This window comes from Anopheles coustani, chromosome 2 (assembly GCF_943734705.1).
Source record: "Anopheles coustani chromosome 2, idAnoCousDA_361_x.2, whole genome shotgun sequence".
Taxonomy (NCBI): Eukaryota; Metazoa; Arthropoda; class Insecta; order Diptera; family Culicidae; genus Anopheles; species Anopheles coustani.
This window is the reverse complement of record NC_071289.1, coordinates 76,310,285-76,327,909: the sequence shown is the minus strand read 5'-3', so window position 1 is coordinate 76,327,909 and position 17,625 is coordinate 76,310,285. Positions and strand designations below refer to the sequence as shown.

General features: G+C 42.5%; 3 protein-coding genes across 3 annotated transcripts; all 3 read left to right on the top strand.

The window, feature by feature from the left end:
• The first annotated feature begins 7,169 nt into the window (after positions 1-7,169).
• LOC131262868 (uncharacterized) lies at positions 7,170-7,571 on the top strand. Its single transcript, XM_058264953.1, has one exon. It carries the CDS (start codon positions 7,170-7,172, stop codon positions 7,569-7,571), a length of 402 nt encoding a protein of 133 aa, XP_058120936.1.
• Positions 7,572-8,961: 1,390 nt separating this feature from the next.
• Positions 8,962-9,774, top strand: LOC131265043 (uncharacterized). The gene has a single exon (XM_058267304.1). It carries the CDS (start codon positions 8,962-8,964, stop codon positions 9,772-9,774), a length of 813 nt encoding a protein of 270 aa, XP_058123287.1.
• A 5,714-nt stretch (positions 9,775-15,488) lies between these two features.
• LOC131262869 (uncharacterized) lies at positions 15,489-15,887 on the top strand. Its single transcript, XM_058264954.1, has one exon. It carries the CDS (start codon positions 15,489-15,491, stop codon positions 15,885-15,887), a length of 399 nt encoding a protein of 132 aa, XP_058120937.1.
• Positions 15,888-17,625: the final 1,738 nt, after the last annotated feature.

Below are 17,625 nucleotides of genomic sequence, written 5' to 3'. Positions count from 1 at the left end.
AGACCAAAAATCACTGATTGGTTTTAAGAGAAGGTTTTAAGAAGGACTTTACAGCGTATTTACAGACTCTTCAAGTCTACTAAGATTTTAAACTTAATGAGCGGTTTTATAGCTATCCTCAAAAGGTTTTAAGGATGCCAAAATTATTAAAACTATTTTGCCTGCTAGGAAACCTCTATAAAACAAATTGGACTTGGTACACCCATGTTAAAACATTGATAAAACTTGTTGAAGTATAATAGGTCTTGGAAATGTTACTTGGGTAGTTACGTATTTCATTCAACCTTGGTTAGTTTGGCGCAAAAGAAATTCACTGAGAAAACAAACTAAAACAGACAACGACGATGTTTTGCCCCACCGTAGGAGGTATATATTTTCCCATCATCTCCTATTTTAATGAAGTGCACCCGGTTGACAAAAATTCAAATTTTTTGCAGCTGTCATGTAGTAACAGCAAGTTTTTCCATGGCAGATTGCTGGGACTCTTGCTGGAACTACATGATAGCAGTAAAAAATTAAATTTCTGTCAACCGGCCAGTTTGTTTTCGTTTCGGCACCGGAAAAACGTTGGTAAGAATATCAATTAAAACGGAGTTTTATAACTGAACTACATTTCAGAAGAGTAGAAATAAGTAGTAAAACAAAAACTCCGATGTTTCGTGAAGAATATTGCTCGTTTTGTTCGCGTTTGTGTTTCGGTTTGTCTACCCGGTTGACAAAAATTCAATTTTTTTGCAGCTGTCATGTAGTACCAGCAAGTTTTTCCATGGTAGATTGCTTGGACTCTTGCTGGAACTACATAGTACCAGCAACAATGTCAATTTCTGTCAACCGGGTACATTTTGTCCAGTTGTCGGTTTGTTTACGTTTTGAATTGACATTTGACAAGAGCTAAAGCGACGTCGCGTTTTTCGCGAGCTAATTTACCAAACTTAAAATTTCGAATCTTCCCGACGTCTAGATAAAAAGTTATTTGGTCTGAAGTACAGGAAAACGGAATCTCCCATACAAAATGTATGGACTACCCGGGTAGTCCGGTTGAACGTTTGAGGGGTATCAACCGAAAAACTCGAATAAAAATTATTTAAATTCCTTGGAAATTTTTTTTTATTTAGTAAAACGATAGAAAGTGAGTTTTTCTAGGCATTCTAAAAGTTTCATGCCGATACGCCAATCCAATCCAGAGTTATTTAAAAACATAAATCCAAAAACTACCCAGGTAGGCGGTTGAACGGGTAACGGTTAACATGTCTATAAATAATATGTATAATTAATAGTAAAGATATATTATCAAAATGGGGGTCCGCGACAGCCGAGCGGTAGCGCCGGTTAGAAAATCGGCCCATGAGCGCCGAGGCTCAGCACCTCGACGGCGTGGGTTCGAATCCCAACCGAGACCGGACCCTCCCCTGTACGAGAGGACTGACTATCCACGTACAACAGGGAAACAAGTCTCGTAAGCCCTTAACGGGCAGGCATGACCAAGAGGTCGTTACGCCAAGAAGAAGAAGAAGATATTATCAAATATATATATTATTATATATAACGTCTGGAGTATGCGTTTCGAGTATGCGTTCTTGCTAAGCGAACCGATCATGCGTTCCAAGTGCATTCTTCGGTAATCGTAACTACATGAAAGCTGCAAAAAATTTGAATTTTTGTCAACCGCAACCACTACATTAAAATAGGAGATGATGGGAAAATATATACAGTCTGACAAGAAAGTATCCGTACAGTCACCAATTTCAACTTCAAGCCTAGTTATCTCAGCGACTACGTGACCTAGGACAATCATTTAAACGACATCTCGTAGATAAACTTCTATTCTATCCAATGAGGTCTTAACATTTCGAAAAAGTTACTTGTAGGTCACTTTGTTCTATAGAAACTCAAAAAAAGGCTCAAAATCGATGACAAAAAAGTATTCATACACCCGACTTTCTTGACCAAAAACACCGGTTTGGTGAGGTTCTAGTAGTCAAAATATCAGCCTAGTCATTATTTAGAGTTATCAAGTGTCTAAAAGTATGGCGGCAACAATTTTATATCTACTATTTTTATATTTTAACGTGAAATGGCCGGTGAAACTAGGCAAACAGCTGCAACCGATAGAGAGCTATCTTTTTCTTGTGATGTAAAGGGAACCTAACTTGGCAAGTTTATGAACCCTGTGAAAAATCTCATGCTAAGTCTCAGGAACTTATAATTTGTCGAATTAACCAGGATGCAACTAGACTAAACCCCGCAAACAGACACCTTTCGTGGTTACTCAATCGCTATGGGAGGGTGATTGCTCGAAAAGCTATTAAGTTCTTCATACTTCGAGTCCTCAAACATGACGAACGAAGTGTCTAGTGCATCAATCATATGATTTGGATTTCAACTCTTAAGAAGGTTTTTTGTAAATAACAATTACATTGCATTATTGTAAGTTGCAAACTTTTCATTTCCTAGGAAAGAATAAGAAAGACTGGGGATTTGCAAATCGCTGTATTTTGATGCCATTGGCGTGTAGGGTCAATGTTTTATACACTATATACAGACAAAATTAAGCAATTTTGGCCAAAAAACGAGTAACAATAGACACCAGACGTCGAACTCAACCATCATTACGAGCAACGTTGTTCCAACTATAAAACACAGTAGTTGAGAGTTTGTGTTATGGTGTTCCATTAAGACCATTAATCGAACTGGAAATATTGAATTAAATATGAATCATCTGTGGGACATAGTATACTTCGCCCATTTTGTCACTTGGACAAGCCAGGGCTAGGTTAAACTTTAAATGTTCAATAATATGCTCTCTGAGTAAAATAACGATCCCAAGAATAGACCATGTATTGTCCAAGAAATACCACTTTATGAGACTGTACAAGTGTTGACGATACTCCCAAAGTCTACGGAATCGATCTCTGAACAACATTTGTCGAAAGACCCCTTTAGAAACATTATAGAAATCGGGTCAAATTTCCAGCATCTTTCGAAAAAAAAAAATGATGCCTTGGCACTTGCTGGCCATTATTGAGGCAAGTGGCATTGATTGTAACATATTGGCACATCAGGTACCGATGGCACATCATCAATACTCATCATGTACGGATACTTTTTTGCCATCGATTTTGAGCCTTTTTTATGGTTTCTATAAAACAAAGTGACCTACAAGTAACTTTTTCGAAATGTTAAGACCTCATTGGATATAGTAGAAGTTTATCTACGATATGTCGTTTAAATGGTTGTCCTAGGTCACGTAGTCGCTGAGATAACTAGGCTTGAAGTTAAAATTGATGACTGTACGGATACTTTCTTGTCAGACTGTACCTCCTACGGTGGGGCAAAGCATCGTCGTTATCTGTTTTAGTTTGTTCCCTAAAGATTCCTATCCCTAAGGATTCATTAATCAACGAAGATTCATGAATCTCTCAATGAAGATTCATGAATCTGAAGATTCATGAATCCCGAAAGATTCATGAATCCCAAGAGATTCATGAATCCCAAGAGATTCATGAATCCCAAGAGATTCATGAATCCCGAGAGATTCATGAATCCCGAGAGATTCATGAATCCCGAGAGATTCATGAATCCCAAGAGATTCATGAATCCCGAGAGATTCATGAATCCCAAGAGATTCATGAGTCCCGAGAGATTCATGAATCCCGAGAGATTCATGAATGATTCTGAATGAATCTTCCGTAAAAGATTCATGTGAATGAATCTCGTCGAAAGATTCATATGACCCAACACTAGTTTGGAGTTATTTTATGCTTCCGTGCATGCCAAGCTCTCGTCACGTCTTAAGGAGTGGCCAGTTTTTTGGAGGCTGGAAAATTTCGGAGCTTTTAAAGCACAACAACGCGTCGGGATTATTTTTTTATTATCTGAAGCTTCGTGTTGCTCAACCGTTGGGCTCGGCCGGCCACGAGCTCGTGGCGGGCAAGTTCTTCCTCGAGCTGGGCGATGTTTTTCCGCTGCTGCTGGTTGAAGCTCTTGTACGCCTCGATCAGCCCGATGTAGGTGCTCATCAGTGTGCGCAGCTCCTTCGGCTTCAGGTTGACCATCACGTCGGTGCGAAGGGTCGAGCCGAACGCGGGAAGGGTTGGTGGCTGTGGCAGTGGCTGCAGCTTACGAAGGACAGATACCGGGGCGCGGCATCCGTTGGGTAGCGTCTTATGCTGATGTGCTTCGGAGATCGTTGATCCGGGATCGATCGTTTCACTTGTACCTTCGCGCTCTGGTGGTGGTGGTGGTGTATTTTTAAGCGTGGTAGTTTCTATTTTTGATAAATCGACAGAGTGATCGGTCGTCGGCTCCAACAGGGTCATGGTTCCATTTGCAGGTCCTTCATGATATGGTACCGTATTATCTTTAGTGTCGTTTTTAACATTGACACGATCCGCCAGGTTCGTGGTTGCTGTAGATGTCTTCCTTTCATCAACCGATGTAGAGTCGGTAGTATCACTGACATAAACTGCAGTAACTTTTTCCTTCACTAGGCCACTTTCAGTCTCTGCAAGCGTCGTTCGATCGTCTTTCAAATACTTCTCCGTACTGATTATCGTTTGAATGGTCGTATTTCCCGGCACTTCGACCGATGCAACGACACGATCTTTCACATCTAGATCACTACCATTTCCCGACGAATTCTGCTGCTCAAAAACCGTGTGAACACCGGGACCGTACTGTAACAGGTACGAAACCTTCTCTATACCCTCCCCGGTGCCAAAGTGTGGCGCTATCAAGCATTGAACCACAACCAAGCAAAACACTCTTTGGATCATTTCTGTTCCGATCTACATTGCCTCTTCTCGGTGGCGAAACACAAACTGAACAAGTTAAAATACGAAGCATGTGATGCCAAACTTACCTTCTCTGCGTACTCACTCTGATACCACCGTGGGGTCTTCAAGGTGGGTCCTCGGGCTTGAACTTCGACTAAAGAAGAACGCGATAAGATCTTGTTCTCACGCGTGAATGTCGGGGTAGAATGTTCTTTCCTTTTTGTTTCTCAGCTTCCCGGATGTGTTCTTGTTTCGATGAGGTTTCTTTTCCCCAAACAGGAATAAGAAAATCATGCAACGTCAAGGTATGTAAAGTGAAAGGGCTGCAATTTGCCGTCTTTAGACTTTTTCCAAGCTGGAAAAACTTTTTAGTATCGGGAGGAAACAAAATTTACTAACAAATCGAAGCTATATACGTATTTTATTAATAGATTTTTGTTGCTCGTCTATCTAGACAATTTTAATAAAATCGTGATCAATCAATCGATCAAATCTACCAAATTTTTTAACTAAACCTAAAATGCAATGAATAGTTACAAATCTAAAAATTGAAAAGAAAACCTGTTCATTTATCGTTCTGAAATCTATTTTTAGCACCTTCTTTCACGGCACGTTTCACTCTGATCATAAGCAAAGCGTTCAAAAACCAATAATTACTAACGGTACTCTCAAACTTGACTCGTTCAAAATTGCCTTAAATTGATCAGCTTTCACTCCATTCTCGATGAGCGTTAATATACTGCATGAAAAAATAACTTTTCAAATCAACAGTGTTTCCTCCATTCTTATAAAATACGTCCAACTCCTGCCAAAACTCATCAGTTTGTTGAAAAGAAAGCAACAAAAATGTCCAGCTCGTCATCTTCGATCTCGGTGATCTTTATCCTTACATTTCTCCTGGCTGCAGTTTGCTGGAATGTTTCAGCCACCGACCAATTGGACGCCAAGCCAGGATATGGCGAATACTACAGCAAACCGAGAGACTCCTACAGGAAGCTGACCGAAACCGTGCGCGAACGATGTGATGAAATTCGACCAGAGTGCGAAAAGCTGAACGCGAAGGTTAAAGAACTGCACGCTCGAGTAGTGAATTGGAAGAATAAAGAACCCTACGGGTACTATCCCTAAGTTCCGGAACCTCACAGATGGAACAATTCTTCTACCTAAGCGCCCATCTAATAGTTCTAGAAGCTACCCTACGGGTACTATCCCTAAGTTCCGGAACCTCACAGATGGAACTATTCTTCCCTACGAACCTAAGCGCTCGTCTAATAATTCTAGAAGCTACCGAAGCGGAAGATCGGCCCCAACGTTCTTGAACAATCGTAAAACTTTTGGTTACAGAACACAACCACCAGCTCGTATACCTTTCACCAGAATGTAGAATAACATGATGCCCGACATAAATGATCCGTTCTTGTTTTAACGGAACATCAGTATCCAAAAGCTGTTCAGACAAAAAAGACGTAACAATGTTCGGTTGCTCGCCAAAAGTGGTTCTGACGTTTGCCTGCCTGCTGATATGCTCTGTCCTCGTGGATTCTTTGAAGTTCGTCAATCTGAAACAGCGGCCCGACTACAAACAGCTCACTGTAACGTCTACGCACCACGTGGATGGACTCATTTTGGAATTTGCCAAGTTCGTGGAACAAATCCAGCGGCTGTACGAACGAATGCAACGCTTCTCCAATTATAACTACTCTTATCGACGAATGTGGTTCTATTGAAACTGTTCCACTAGAAATACATTGAAATAAATTATCTTCTATAGTTTTAACAATATATGTACTGGCATCATTATTTTATATCACACTACATAAATTATGGAATATTGCTGATGGTTTTCTTATGGTCCGTCTATATTCTAACACATTTTTCGAGGGTGAGCTAAATAAAATATGTTAAAAGTTTGTAATGATTTATTCAACCCGGTCTTTTCTTTCTATCTTGTTCATTTTTTTTCAATTATCTCATGCTGATAAGTTGAACATTGAACATTCAAAACCATTATATAAAAATACTTTGAATGAAAAAATCTCACATAATCCATAGTACATAAAGTAGGTTAGCGTGTTAAGGTTTCATGTTTCCCTTCGGCAACTCCAAAGCACATGACCGTTTTTATTATATTTTTTACATTCTATCAAAAATGTGAAGCAAAAGGAGAAAGGATGTACCAGATGGCAGGTGATTGGTGAAAGTAAATTTTCAAAATTTCAGGGAGGAGCAAACGTACCAAAGAAAGTTCATATAAAGAAGCATTCGTCTGCGTGCGAAACGCTTATTGCATCGCTAACAGTTCATGAGGTGAGTTTACCGGAAGGACGACAAATGTCTTACAACAAACCAATATTTTATTTTCGCTCCATTTTCCATCCTAAGAATAACACCACGATGTCCTGCAAACAGCTTGCCTACCTGTCAGCCTTCACGGTGTTGTTGATGCTGCTCCTGAACGTATCCAGTACCACAGCCGCCTCCAGCGCGTCCGAAGCAACGCACGAGGAAAACGAGGCCAAATCGTACTTCGGTTATCAGCCGCCGCAGCCGAAAGACTCCTACAAAAAGCTAGTGGAGGACGTGAATGAGTTCGTGTCGCTGTACTCGGGCGAATGGACGCGGCTTTGGGAGAAAATCGACGCTCTACACAAGAAGCTGTACTACCGGAAGGACAAGGACTATGGTGGCGGTGGCTACGATTACAACAAGTTGCAGAGGATGGAGCAGCTGCTAAGTGACCAGAAGGCCACGATCGATGCGCTGCGCAGCCAACGGTTACAAGTGCCAACGGCTTAAGGCAAACGACGGTTTCAAAGGACACTTACATGCTGGAATTATGTTAAGGAAAATCATTATGTTAACTAAAAATGGGCAGAAAATTTCGAAATAAATAAAAAAGCATACAATATCATTCAAATTTTGTATAATTTTTTAAATTTGTGTGTTGCATTAAGCTATTCAATTTATAATGGGAGGCGAATTTGTTCTTTTCCTCTTTCTTCATTCCCAGATCTAATTGTCTTTGTTTGAAGCTAAGAATTCATGGGACTATTTCATTTCAAGTGTTATATTTGTGCAATAAACAATTTAAAACTACACAATTTTCGTTGTTTTTATTTTATTCGTTAAAGTTATGAGTTTGACTGATAAATTTTCAGCTTGTGGTATTTATCTAACTACCTAATCTAATTACCAATTTACGAAAAGATGACATATACAGCTAACTAAAAACAATCTGCCGAGTTTTGCTACCCAGGCTTTAATTGAATACAATTACTTATTTCTGCTATCTTGGCTTATTTAAGAGTTATATTATGCGTTCTACATTTACTTGACATTTGAATTTACCTTCAAATTTTATGTTGAGAAAATGTGCGATGGTTTGAGCAAATGTGTCCATCAAATGTCTAATGTTAATCAATTTTATCTTCACTAGCATAATCAAAACATAAGGCATAAGTTGAACAAATGGTCAAACATTTGTTTTACAATATTTTTGTAATTTTTGAGACAGTTCTTAACAATATAGTTTACTGATACTTTAGAAAACAGATTGGCAATGTGAATTCAAATGAATTCCAACTGTAAATGTCATCAGGATCATTATTAGCAGAGAGTTAGTTAATATAACCCTTCAATCTACAAATAGATAAGGAAAGAGACATGAAAAAAGCCTCCTTTCAAGCGGTATCAAATTACAAAAAAATAATTACTATCCGGTATAGTAGCCTAACAATATTTCAACTCCCTTCATTTTTGGCGCATGCAACAAATGTAATAGGAACAAATAATTGTCAACTCTACGGAACAACGTTTTGTTTCAGTAAAAACACGTGTCATCGATTCGGTGAATGAAATAGCAGCACAATTTAGAAAAGGAATGAACGATATATTTTCTTCTGTGGTTGGTGAAAGGGCAGGACACCTTTTCCTGGAAGGAGCCAATGGGAGGAGCTAGAACTTTCTTTTGGAAAGAGTTGGCAGACGAAAATCGCGTCCATATAAAAACGAATGCACTGCGCAACGGTATGCTTATTGCATTAGCAGTACTCTCGGCCAACAGAGCACGTGAGGTAAGATCGTCGCTTCCCAATAAATCCTATCCAAGATCGAAAGAATGAAGATTAATGTGTGTTCTGTAATTTTTCCTTTATTTTTTCCAATCATTTTAGACAGAAAAGCACTGATGGGTTTGACAGGCAAGGTGATTCTCCCGCTGTTCGGGGCGTTGATGCTCTGCGGGCTCGTTATCGGTGCCTATTCCGGATACGATGACGTCAACAGCCTGCCACCCGAGGAGAAGCGTCGCATCATTCGCGAACTGATACGCGCTCAAAAGGACATCCGGAGGGCCCTGCTGAAGGTGCACTACAGCCTGAATGGTGAGGAATCCGAAGGATACGATGACGATGATGACGAATTCAGGCACGGCTGCTGGGACAAGGAGCTGGCCGGCTTCCGCGCAAACCTGGAGGAAAAGATGGCCTCCCTATCGAGCGGTCTTAAGCTATCGAACGAAATGATGGACGAGATCGCGGAGCGCATCAAACCTGGCCATCATGGCAATTACGAGTCGGGCTACGGAGGAGGGCCGGAGTATGGAGGAGGCCCGGCGTACGGTGGAGGCCCGGAGTACGGATACGGCCCAGGATATGGCGGTGACTACGGAAACCCCGGATACGGACCGGGCTATGGCCCGAAGCCACGACCACCGCGACCAACGAAGCCCCCACTAACGACGACACCGGAAACGACCAGCTGGAGGCCCACGACCACGGAATCCTATGGAACGGGTGATAATGATGATGATAGCAGTGAATACTACGCACGGAAACGCGGAGCCAACCGACGCTACGGCCGAGACCTTAATGTGGACGCCGCGGTGGAGGAACAGGAAGTGAAGCACGAGCCAGGAGTAGCCGTGGACGATGCGGAACAGCCAGGAATCGATAGCGACGTAGCGGAAGCTCTGGATACACTCTTCGAAGACAAGGAATAGACACACAGCGCGTGGACCACAGGCTTAGATTTATTTATATAACACCACCCAGACCAACTCCGACTAATTACAGACAGTTTAGAGACAAACACACGTACACGAACCATCGCACAATAAAATCACTCTGTAGAGAATTGCTTTCTTTTAATTAGTGGGTCATCTTTTTATTGAACAATTCCTCGTTTGCTTGCATCACACTCGCTAACAAAGCCTCTAAGGCCTCGTAGTATCCTGCTGGGACTTCCGTTACGGAAGCAGTCGTAGTTGTTGTTACACGGGTGATTCGTTGCACTGCCGACTGTGTCGTTGTTTCTCCCTGGAAGGAACTCCAAAGCCCAGCGAGGGAATCAATCACCGGATGTATGACGATGAGCTGCTTCGTGCCCAATTGACTGATTTGTTCAAGCGCTGCACTCAATTCGAGTCCTTGCGCGGCGATTAGAAGGACGGCTAACAAAACCTTCGGCAAACACATGTTTAAGGTGTTGAGTGGAAGTCTTTCAGTAGTCGAAAAGCGATCGTATCTGTGGTAATGATCACAGGCAACTGACGATGAACCGCTCTCGCGCAAACAAACTTTCAACTTTCACCCACCACTTTTCGTGTGGTCATTAAACGGTAACGCCATTGCTTGGGAACTTCTCGTGGTGCAATCGGTAATCGAGAGGTGTATTTGTTTTTCAAACTAAATGGGATGCAAAGCGCATCGAAGTTGGAATGCAACCGAACCTGAGAATGTAAGGATCGCGCGACCGTTTATTGCTTTTAAAAACGTTCATATCGTTGTGTAAATAGCGTTTTGAATAAAAACAAATTTAGATTTTCGAGAGTTTCGGTTACATTAACATAAACATGTATGTAATTTGAGTATGAACATAAGCTAAAACTAAAAATTGGTTTTTGTTTCAATTACACACCTGTTCAATAAATATCTTCATTGAATCGGGCAACACAGAATTGAAAAGACCTTCGTGTTTGTATATCTGCTTCAACAACAACTATTTGGCATGAAGCATTTTTAAAGAGAAAAATTTTTCATAAAGAGAGAGAAGTACATACAATAATTGTTTCAACTAACTTTTATCTATATTATTCTAAAACTAATTTCTGACTTTCGCCTAAAACTTGTAAAGAAATTTCTATGCAACAATCATTGCGGACAATGTAAAATATTGAGTACGAGTAGGTCCTTTCAAGATTTCTCTATTAATTAAATAAGGATTTTTTTAAACCAAGCGATCCAGCTATAGTTACTCAAAGACATGTAGAATCAGCTTTGTCCTAAATATATTCGATTTAAACGCAACTACATGCGATTTACAAAATGGTTTTAGTTAGAGGAAGTTTTACAAACAAAGGGTTTTTTTGTAAGATTTAATTAACATTTCTTTCTTGCTTGCAGCATTAGCAATAGTTTTAACAAGAAGTAAATGATTTTGTTATTATTTGCTATCCGGAAAACATTTTTCAATACATATGCGTAGTTTAAACGCGTCAGAAATCGGTTGATTTTATCGCCACATTTCACTGTTCATTATCGTTACTTTTAATCGACCCTTCACACAAAATATCCCTGCGGTGAGATATTAAATTACCGTTCTTTCTGAATTGGCTTCATCGTAAAAGCACACCAAGCTTTCTTCAATTCAACTTAACCAAATGGGATTTCTTTCACCACGCGATCAAAAGATGCTCGTGAAGGTAAATTTATTGCCTTTAATTGGCTTCTTCATTTCGTTCTCGGGAGCATTAAGTTCCGATTAAATAAGCTCTGTTTGTCCCTTCACATCCTGTCACTACCGACCTGTTCAGTACGGTGGGAGAACCAGCTTTTCCAAAAATATCAGCCGCCCTTCACTTTGACCTACATTTTATGGGGCTTTGTCCCTCTATGGCACCAAATGTGTTGCTTTTTCGGGCATTCTCAACCGGTCGGTAATTATTATATTCCATCCAAAAAAAGAGACGACTTTGAACTTGACTGTTTCCCTCCATCGGTCGTGTTGCAGAGGAAAACAAGTTTTCCACGCTCTGCCCCGGTGGCCAAGATCACGCATTTGAGCACCTTGTACCTTCAGCATAAGCCTCACGAAGTGGGAAGTTGTAATAACGCAAACAATACGAAGATGACCCGAACCGGTCCCCCAAAGTGAAAGGAGATTTGCAACGGTACAATTTCATAAAGGATAAACCTGCTGCAATAAAAAGAACTGCATCGAATCAGCTGGTTTTGGGGTGCATTCCTTTTATCACCCGGCGTGCCCGGGTTTGCACCGAAATTGGGCTTTTAGAAAGGTTCTTCGCGGGTTCTGCCGCATCAAAGATGCAACCGTCCGCTCGCAAAAACAATCTCCGCTTTTACTTCTCGTGCGATGATTTTGCACCAAAAAGTGAACGTCCGCTTTCCGATTGCTCATTCTCGACTTGTTTTTCGACAGCAACAGCATTCATTACATTAATTCGGTGCATTTTCGTTAACTTTATGCTGTTCTCTTACGAGCACATCGGCCGGGGTGCCCCGTTTGGGGACACAATAAAACCGCATCACACGTGATGCTCCGCGGAAGTGAAGGGATAACTGGACTGCTAGATAACATATCACAAAGCAGGGCAAGTAACGGGTTAATATTTCGTTAATTTTAACCATCTTTATCGTTTTTTTTGGTTTCCCATCAAATCGCCGTCTGCGATTGAACTCCTTTCAAACATGAAGCATGCGAGCCGCATCTCAAGAATTGCTAATTGGCTGACCGTCTGTCATGTATCGGACAGCAAGGCATCCGGTTCCACCACAAAGCATGGGCACAATTACTTTAATTTCTTAATTCGTATTTAAAGGCTCCGACAAAGTGACTGTGGTTTGAATGTGCGCCGCAAATCAGGGCATTTAAGGTAAAAGACGTTTTAATGTTATTTCATTTCAAATGTCTTTACAGTTGACGTGAAGTTTAATTTAACTTTATACTTAAATTAAAGACAGATAAAAATCCATTTGATGTTCTATGGTACAAGGATATAATTATAAATGTTTAGTTTCAGACATTTACCAGATGTTTAAAAATATATACAGGATGATTTTATGTTGCGACTTGGAATCTTTTCCATTCTATGGAAGAAATACCTACCCCATTAGGAGATTTGTCTGACAACAAATGCCATTCCTAAAAAGATCGATCATGTCGTGAGAGAGTTATATTAATTCTTTGTTCGAGTGAAAAGCTTAATAACAGATTATTTTATTTCATATATTGTATTTTTATTTCATTAGAAGTATGTGTTAGTATCCTGATATAAATCAACGTGATTTTTGATTCGCAAATGCACCACAAACTATTGTTCTACCTTAATTTAAAAAAAAATCAATGGTTTATTCTACCCAAAAACATAGTTCTACTTGTAACAGGAAAGAAAAAACTACTCTTCTAAAAGATACGCTCAGAGAGCGGGTCCGACAACCCTAGCCGTTCTCTGCTCCTGCTGGTCTTTATTTTTCTGCTTGTTAAACACCTTCCGGACGAATGAAAAATCGTATCCATCCCAACCGTTCCGCTCGATTCCTGCGACCGGCTTGACGGTGGTTGGGATGGAGAAATTCCCCATCTTCAGCCCACCGTTCAGTAGGCTTTCCAATGAAAGTGGCGTTGTGGAGCGCTCCGTGGTCTGCACCGATCGCCTGGGAGTTACCGGTGGCTTGTCCGCGGTCGGACCATTTACCTTCCGCCGTCGCTCGAAAAATGCATCTAGCTTGTCGGTGGAGGCTCGTTCGGGTGTTGCGAGAATCGGTGGTGTTAGAGGCTTTGGAATTTTGGGAACATCCTTCGGTGCTTCAAACCTTTCGAATGCATCTGGTCTCGAAGGACGTCTGAAGGGAAGATCGTCACGGAACGGATTTAGCAGAGGTGTGCGCACTTCAGTGGGAGGATTGTTTTCGACGAAGGGTCTGACTGGAGTTTCTTCGAGAGGTGTAATAAGGTTACCATTGTTACGCCATCTGTACGCACCGTCGTAAGGATACGTCGGAGGTGGTGGATCATACGATGGACGAGCATCAAGTGGATGAACTCTCAAGTTATTTCTCAACATCCCTGGGCGCTCTTGATCATTCATTGGATTTGCAAAATTTGGTGGAAATCGCCAGCGAGCATCTACCGGAAGTCCAGTGTTCTCTTCTTCCAGTGAGTCATTGTAATCCTGCTCAAAACTGTGCCCACCGTGTCTACGCCGATTTGCCGCTTTCTGGGAAAAGTGTCCATTCTTTTTCCGATGCTTTGGAATGGCGGGTCGTAGGACATCCTTCAGCTGTTCCTCGCTCGGCGGGTACATGAAGTAGTGCACGTAGTTGTAATACTGATTCCCATAGATTTGAGTTTGACCATTGGATGGATGTTGAGGAGCGATCTCTGGAGCTTGAACCACTGGAGGCTCTCGTTCAACAATGGTTTCGCTTGATGTCGACGGAGACCGCTCAGAAGTTGTACTTGTACTAGCTGCGCTTTCCATTGTAATGACTGACGGTGCTTCGATTTTCTTATCGATCTCTTCCGATTCAGTGCCATTGGAAGCTCCCTGAACATTCAGCAACGCAATCGATCCATCTTCATTTCTCGATGTGGCGATATGTTCCTCATTTGCAGACTTGCTACCATTCGAGCAATCAGTCACATCGTACAGCACGATCGGTATCTGCGAGGTGCGCTCATTGTACCGCCGTACCAGCTCGTCGTATGTTTGCGAAAGGTTGGCCGATTGGTTTCGCAGCATGCCGATCTCGTCGTTAACCTTCGCCACCAGCTGTTGAAACTCGTTCAAGCTGATCTGCCGCTTGGCGGACGGTTTCGAAGTGGTTCCGGTTGTTGCGGAGCCCGTGGTGATCCTCTTAATCGAAACACTACCTGACGGTGTAGTGTTTGCTCTGGCCGAGGGGAGTGGAGGGCGAGGAGTGGTGGAAGTAAAGGGCTGATCTGAAGTCCTTGTTGTAGGTACCGTGAAGGCTGATGTTGTGGACGTGGTGGCGCCCGTTATATTGCCCATCACCACCAAATTTGGTGGAGTTGGTACTATCGTATCCGGCGTATCCTTCCCAACGTCGGTTGACAAGACCAACCCGACGCAAACCGTTAACAGAAATAGATCCCTGTGTACTAAATGCTGTAAAAGTACATCGAAAAAATGATCCCAAAAAATGAGGTTATGATCAAAAACAGCTTTCGTTCCCGTAGCCACCGACTTACCATGACTTTCTACGACGGCTCACTGATCGTTCTGGCCGAAAATGCACTCGACGATAGAATGAGCCACCCGGGATCCCGCGGTCTCGTTGCGGCTACTTTGGCGCAAAGTCGCGAGTGAAGGGACTCCCGGCGACCCACCGCGCGAAAGACAAAAGAAAACAAAATTCGCGCGAACCGAACGGCCACCAGGTCCCGAGCCCACGGGACCCGAAGTTTGGCACCGGCAAACGCATAAAGCTGGCGAGATCGCTTTGAACCTCTTTCATTCTTCTTTCATCCACTCGCAGCTACATACGCATACGGTAAGCACGATCGCCGACCCGAAGGCGGTCATTACTTGGCCATCGAATAATGCTTTCAAACATTCTCCTCCGGATCGTTTGTCTCGTTTGTTTTTTATTTGTTTTCCCCCCTGTGCGATAGTTCATCCCGCTAATGATCGTTCCCTTTTCACCTCTCGCTCCATTCCCAGGTATCGTTAGAATGAATTCCCTTGCAGTCTTGTGCACGGTGGTTCTGTTCGCCTTTCTAAAAGCCGGTACCTGCCTCGATCCGGCCGCTGGAAAGCTGATACCGCTGGACACCCTGGATGTCCTGCAGGAGGACAGTAACTTTGACCCGCTAGCTCCCGTCCCGTCGCAGCACTCGGAGATGTTCGAAATCGCCAAGCGGATCGCTCAGAAGAAGGATACTCTCGAAGGCCGGGAAGGGTACGAAGGGGGTCACTATGGATTCCGGAACAACATGGATCGATTCGAGTACTTCACCAAGCAGTTCATGGAGCTTACGATTGACGTCTCGTACTCGGCCGTTTACTTGCTGCAAAACTACACCCGATTCGTGCAGAACGCTAACAACAAGTATATGATTGTGTTTGAATAAATGGACGGTTCTTGCGGAATACAAATTACCAAATGCCTCGAAATCGATCTAACAGCGAATGATAGTGTAAGCAGCGATAGGATACAGAAAAGAATATTAACTTATTAAGAATTTATGGAACAAATTGGCCCAATAAAGCAAGCATGATCAAATACTAAACAAACATCATAAAATGTATTTTTCAATTTCATGCAAAATTACCATTTCCATTAAATACATATTTTTTACAGAACATATTTTTCCGTATTACAAACAGATAAACATATATTTAGCAACTTGAAGCAAATTTGTTATTCAAAAAGAAAGGAAAATCCACTTTTCAATAGTATTTTTCAAAGCAACCAATCGTTCACAGTGTTTAACTTTCAATGTTTAGTTGTATTTTAAAGTTTTAAGGAAACAAATGATATATAAATTACTTGCAATTCTTCTTCTAAATTTGAGAATTTAGGACTTATACCCGCGTGTTTTACACAACTTTTATATGATTTTTGTTTTCTCAACAACATATCTTCTATCAAATTTCAATTCAATAACTAACAAATAGAACACATGTTTCAATTATTCTAAGCATAACTATTTATTTCAACGCATTTATCCAAACTGTCTCGTTTCGGGGGTCGTTACTGTTTTTTGTGCATTATTTTCTTGAAGGCGCTCTTGATTTCCGGGCTGAGCTGCAAAATGTTCTTCACCGTGCGTTTCTCCAGTGCCTTCCTCACGACTTCCTCGACCGGCTTCAGGTCCACCTCATCGTTCGTCACCTTTACCACGCGCAGCTGGGGTGTTCGTTTCGACGGAATTCCACTACCTGGTCCTCCGAAGTACTCCAGATCCGACCATCCCTGGTAGTAGAAGTCGATGCCGTTGTGCAGGTCCGACAGCTTCGCCACCTCGACGCCGAGCTTCTTCAGCAGATAGTTCGCCTTCTGGTAGATGGGAATGCGTGCCTCGAACCATTTAATCATCTCCGCCAGGCGGTTGTCCAGCTCCTCGGGGATGCGGCCGGCCTCCACCGGTGGAGGTGGCGCCAGGGCGAGGGCTACGATCGCCACGCAGAGAACACTAAGGATGGTACGCATGTTACGGCTGGGACGTGTTGCTTCTCGGGTGGCTCAAGAACTTATGCTTGCAGTTGGTGAGGTGATCGTGCATGAAACCTTCGGTACGATCAGGAAAACCCCTTTCACCTGCTGGAGTGAAAGTCTTCCCGAAGTGCCCCGATGAGAGTGGGGACAATTTTCCCGAACAGACCCGAAGGAGAAGATATCCAAAGTAAAAGAATATTTGTATGTTTTGTTGAGCAGCAGAACGGTTTTTATTTATTTTTATAATTAAAGATCTGTCAAATCGGTTTCAATTAGCGAAAGAAAGGTTGCTCAGTCCCTCTCGTGAAGGTAGGGATACCAATCGTACGAAAATCGGAACTCCTTCTCGTAGCCCGACGCGAGCCGAATGCGATCGTGGAACAGCCAGCGGAACAGGGACTTTCGCGGGAGTTGCGCTTCCAGCTCGGCCAGTACCAGCTCGCAGTAGTCCAGCTTTTCCTCGATCGTGGCGGCCGGTGGCGGTGGGTCCGGGTAGCTGACGACGGCATTCAACAGCGCAATGCCCTTGTGGAACTGGCGAACGTTCGACGGGACGCTGCTGATGACGCCAGGTGAAACTGGCTCGATGGTGAACAGGGCCACAATGGCAATCAGGGCGAACACGGGGGCCGAACGGGACATTTTGCGGC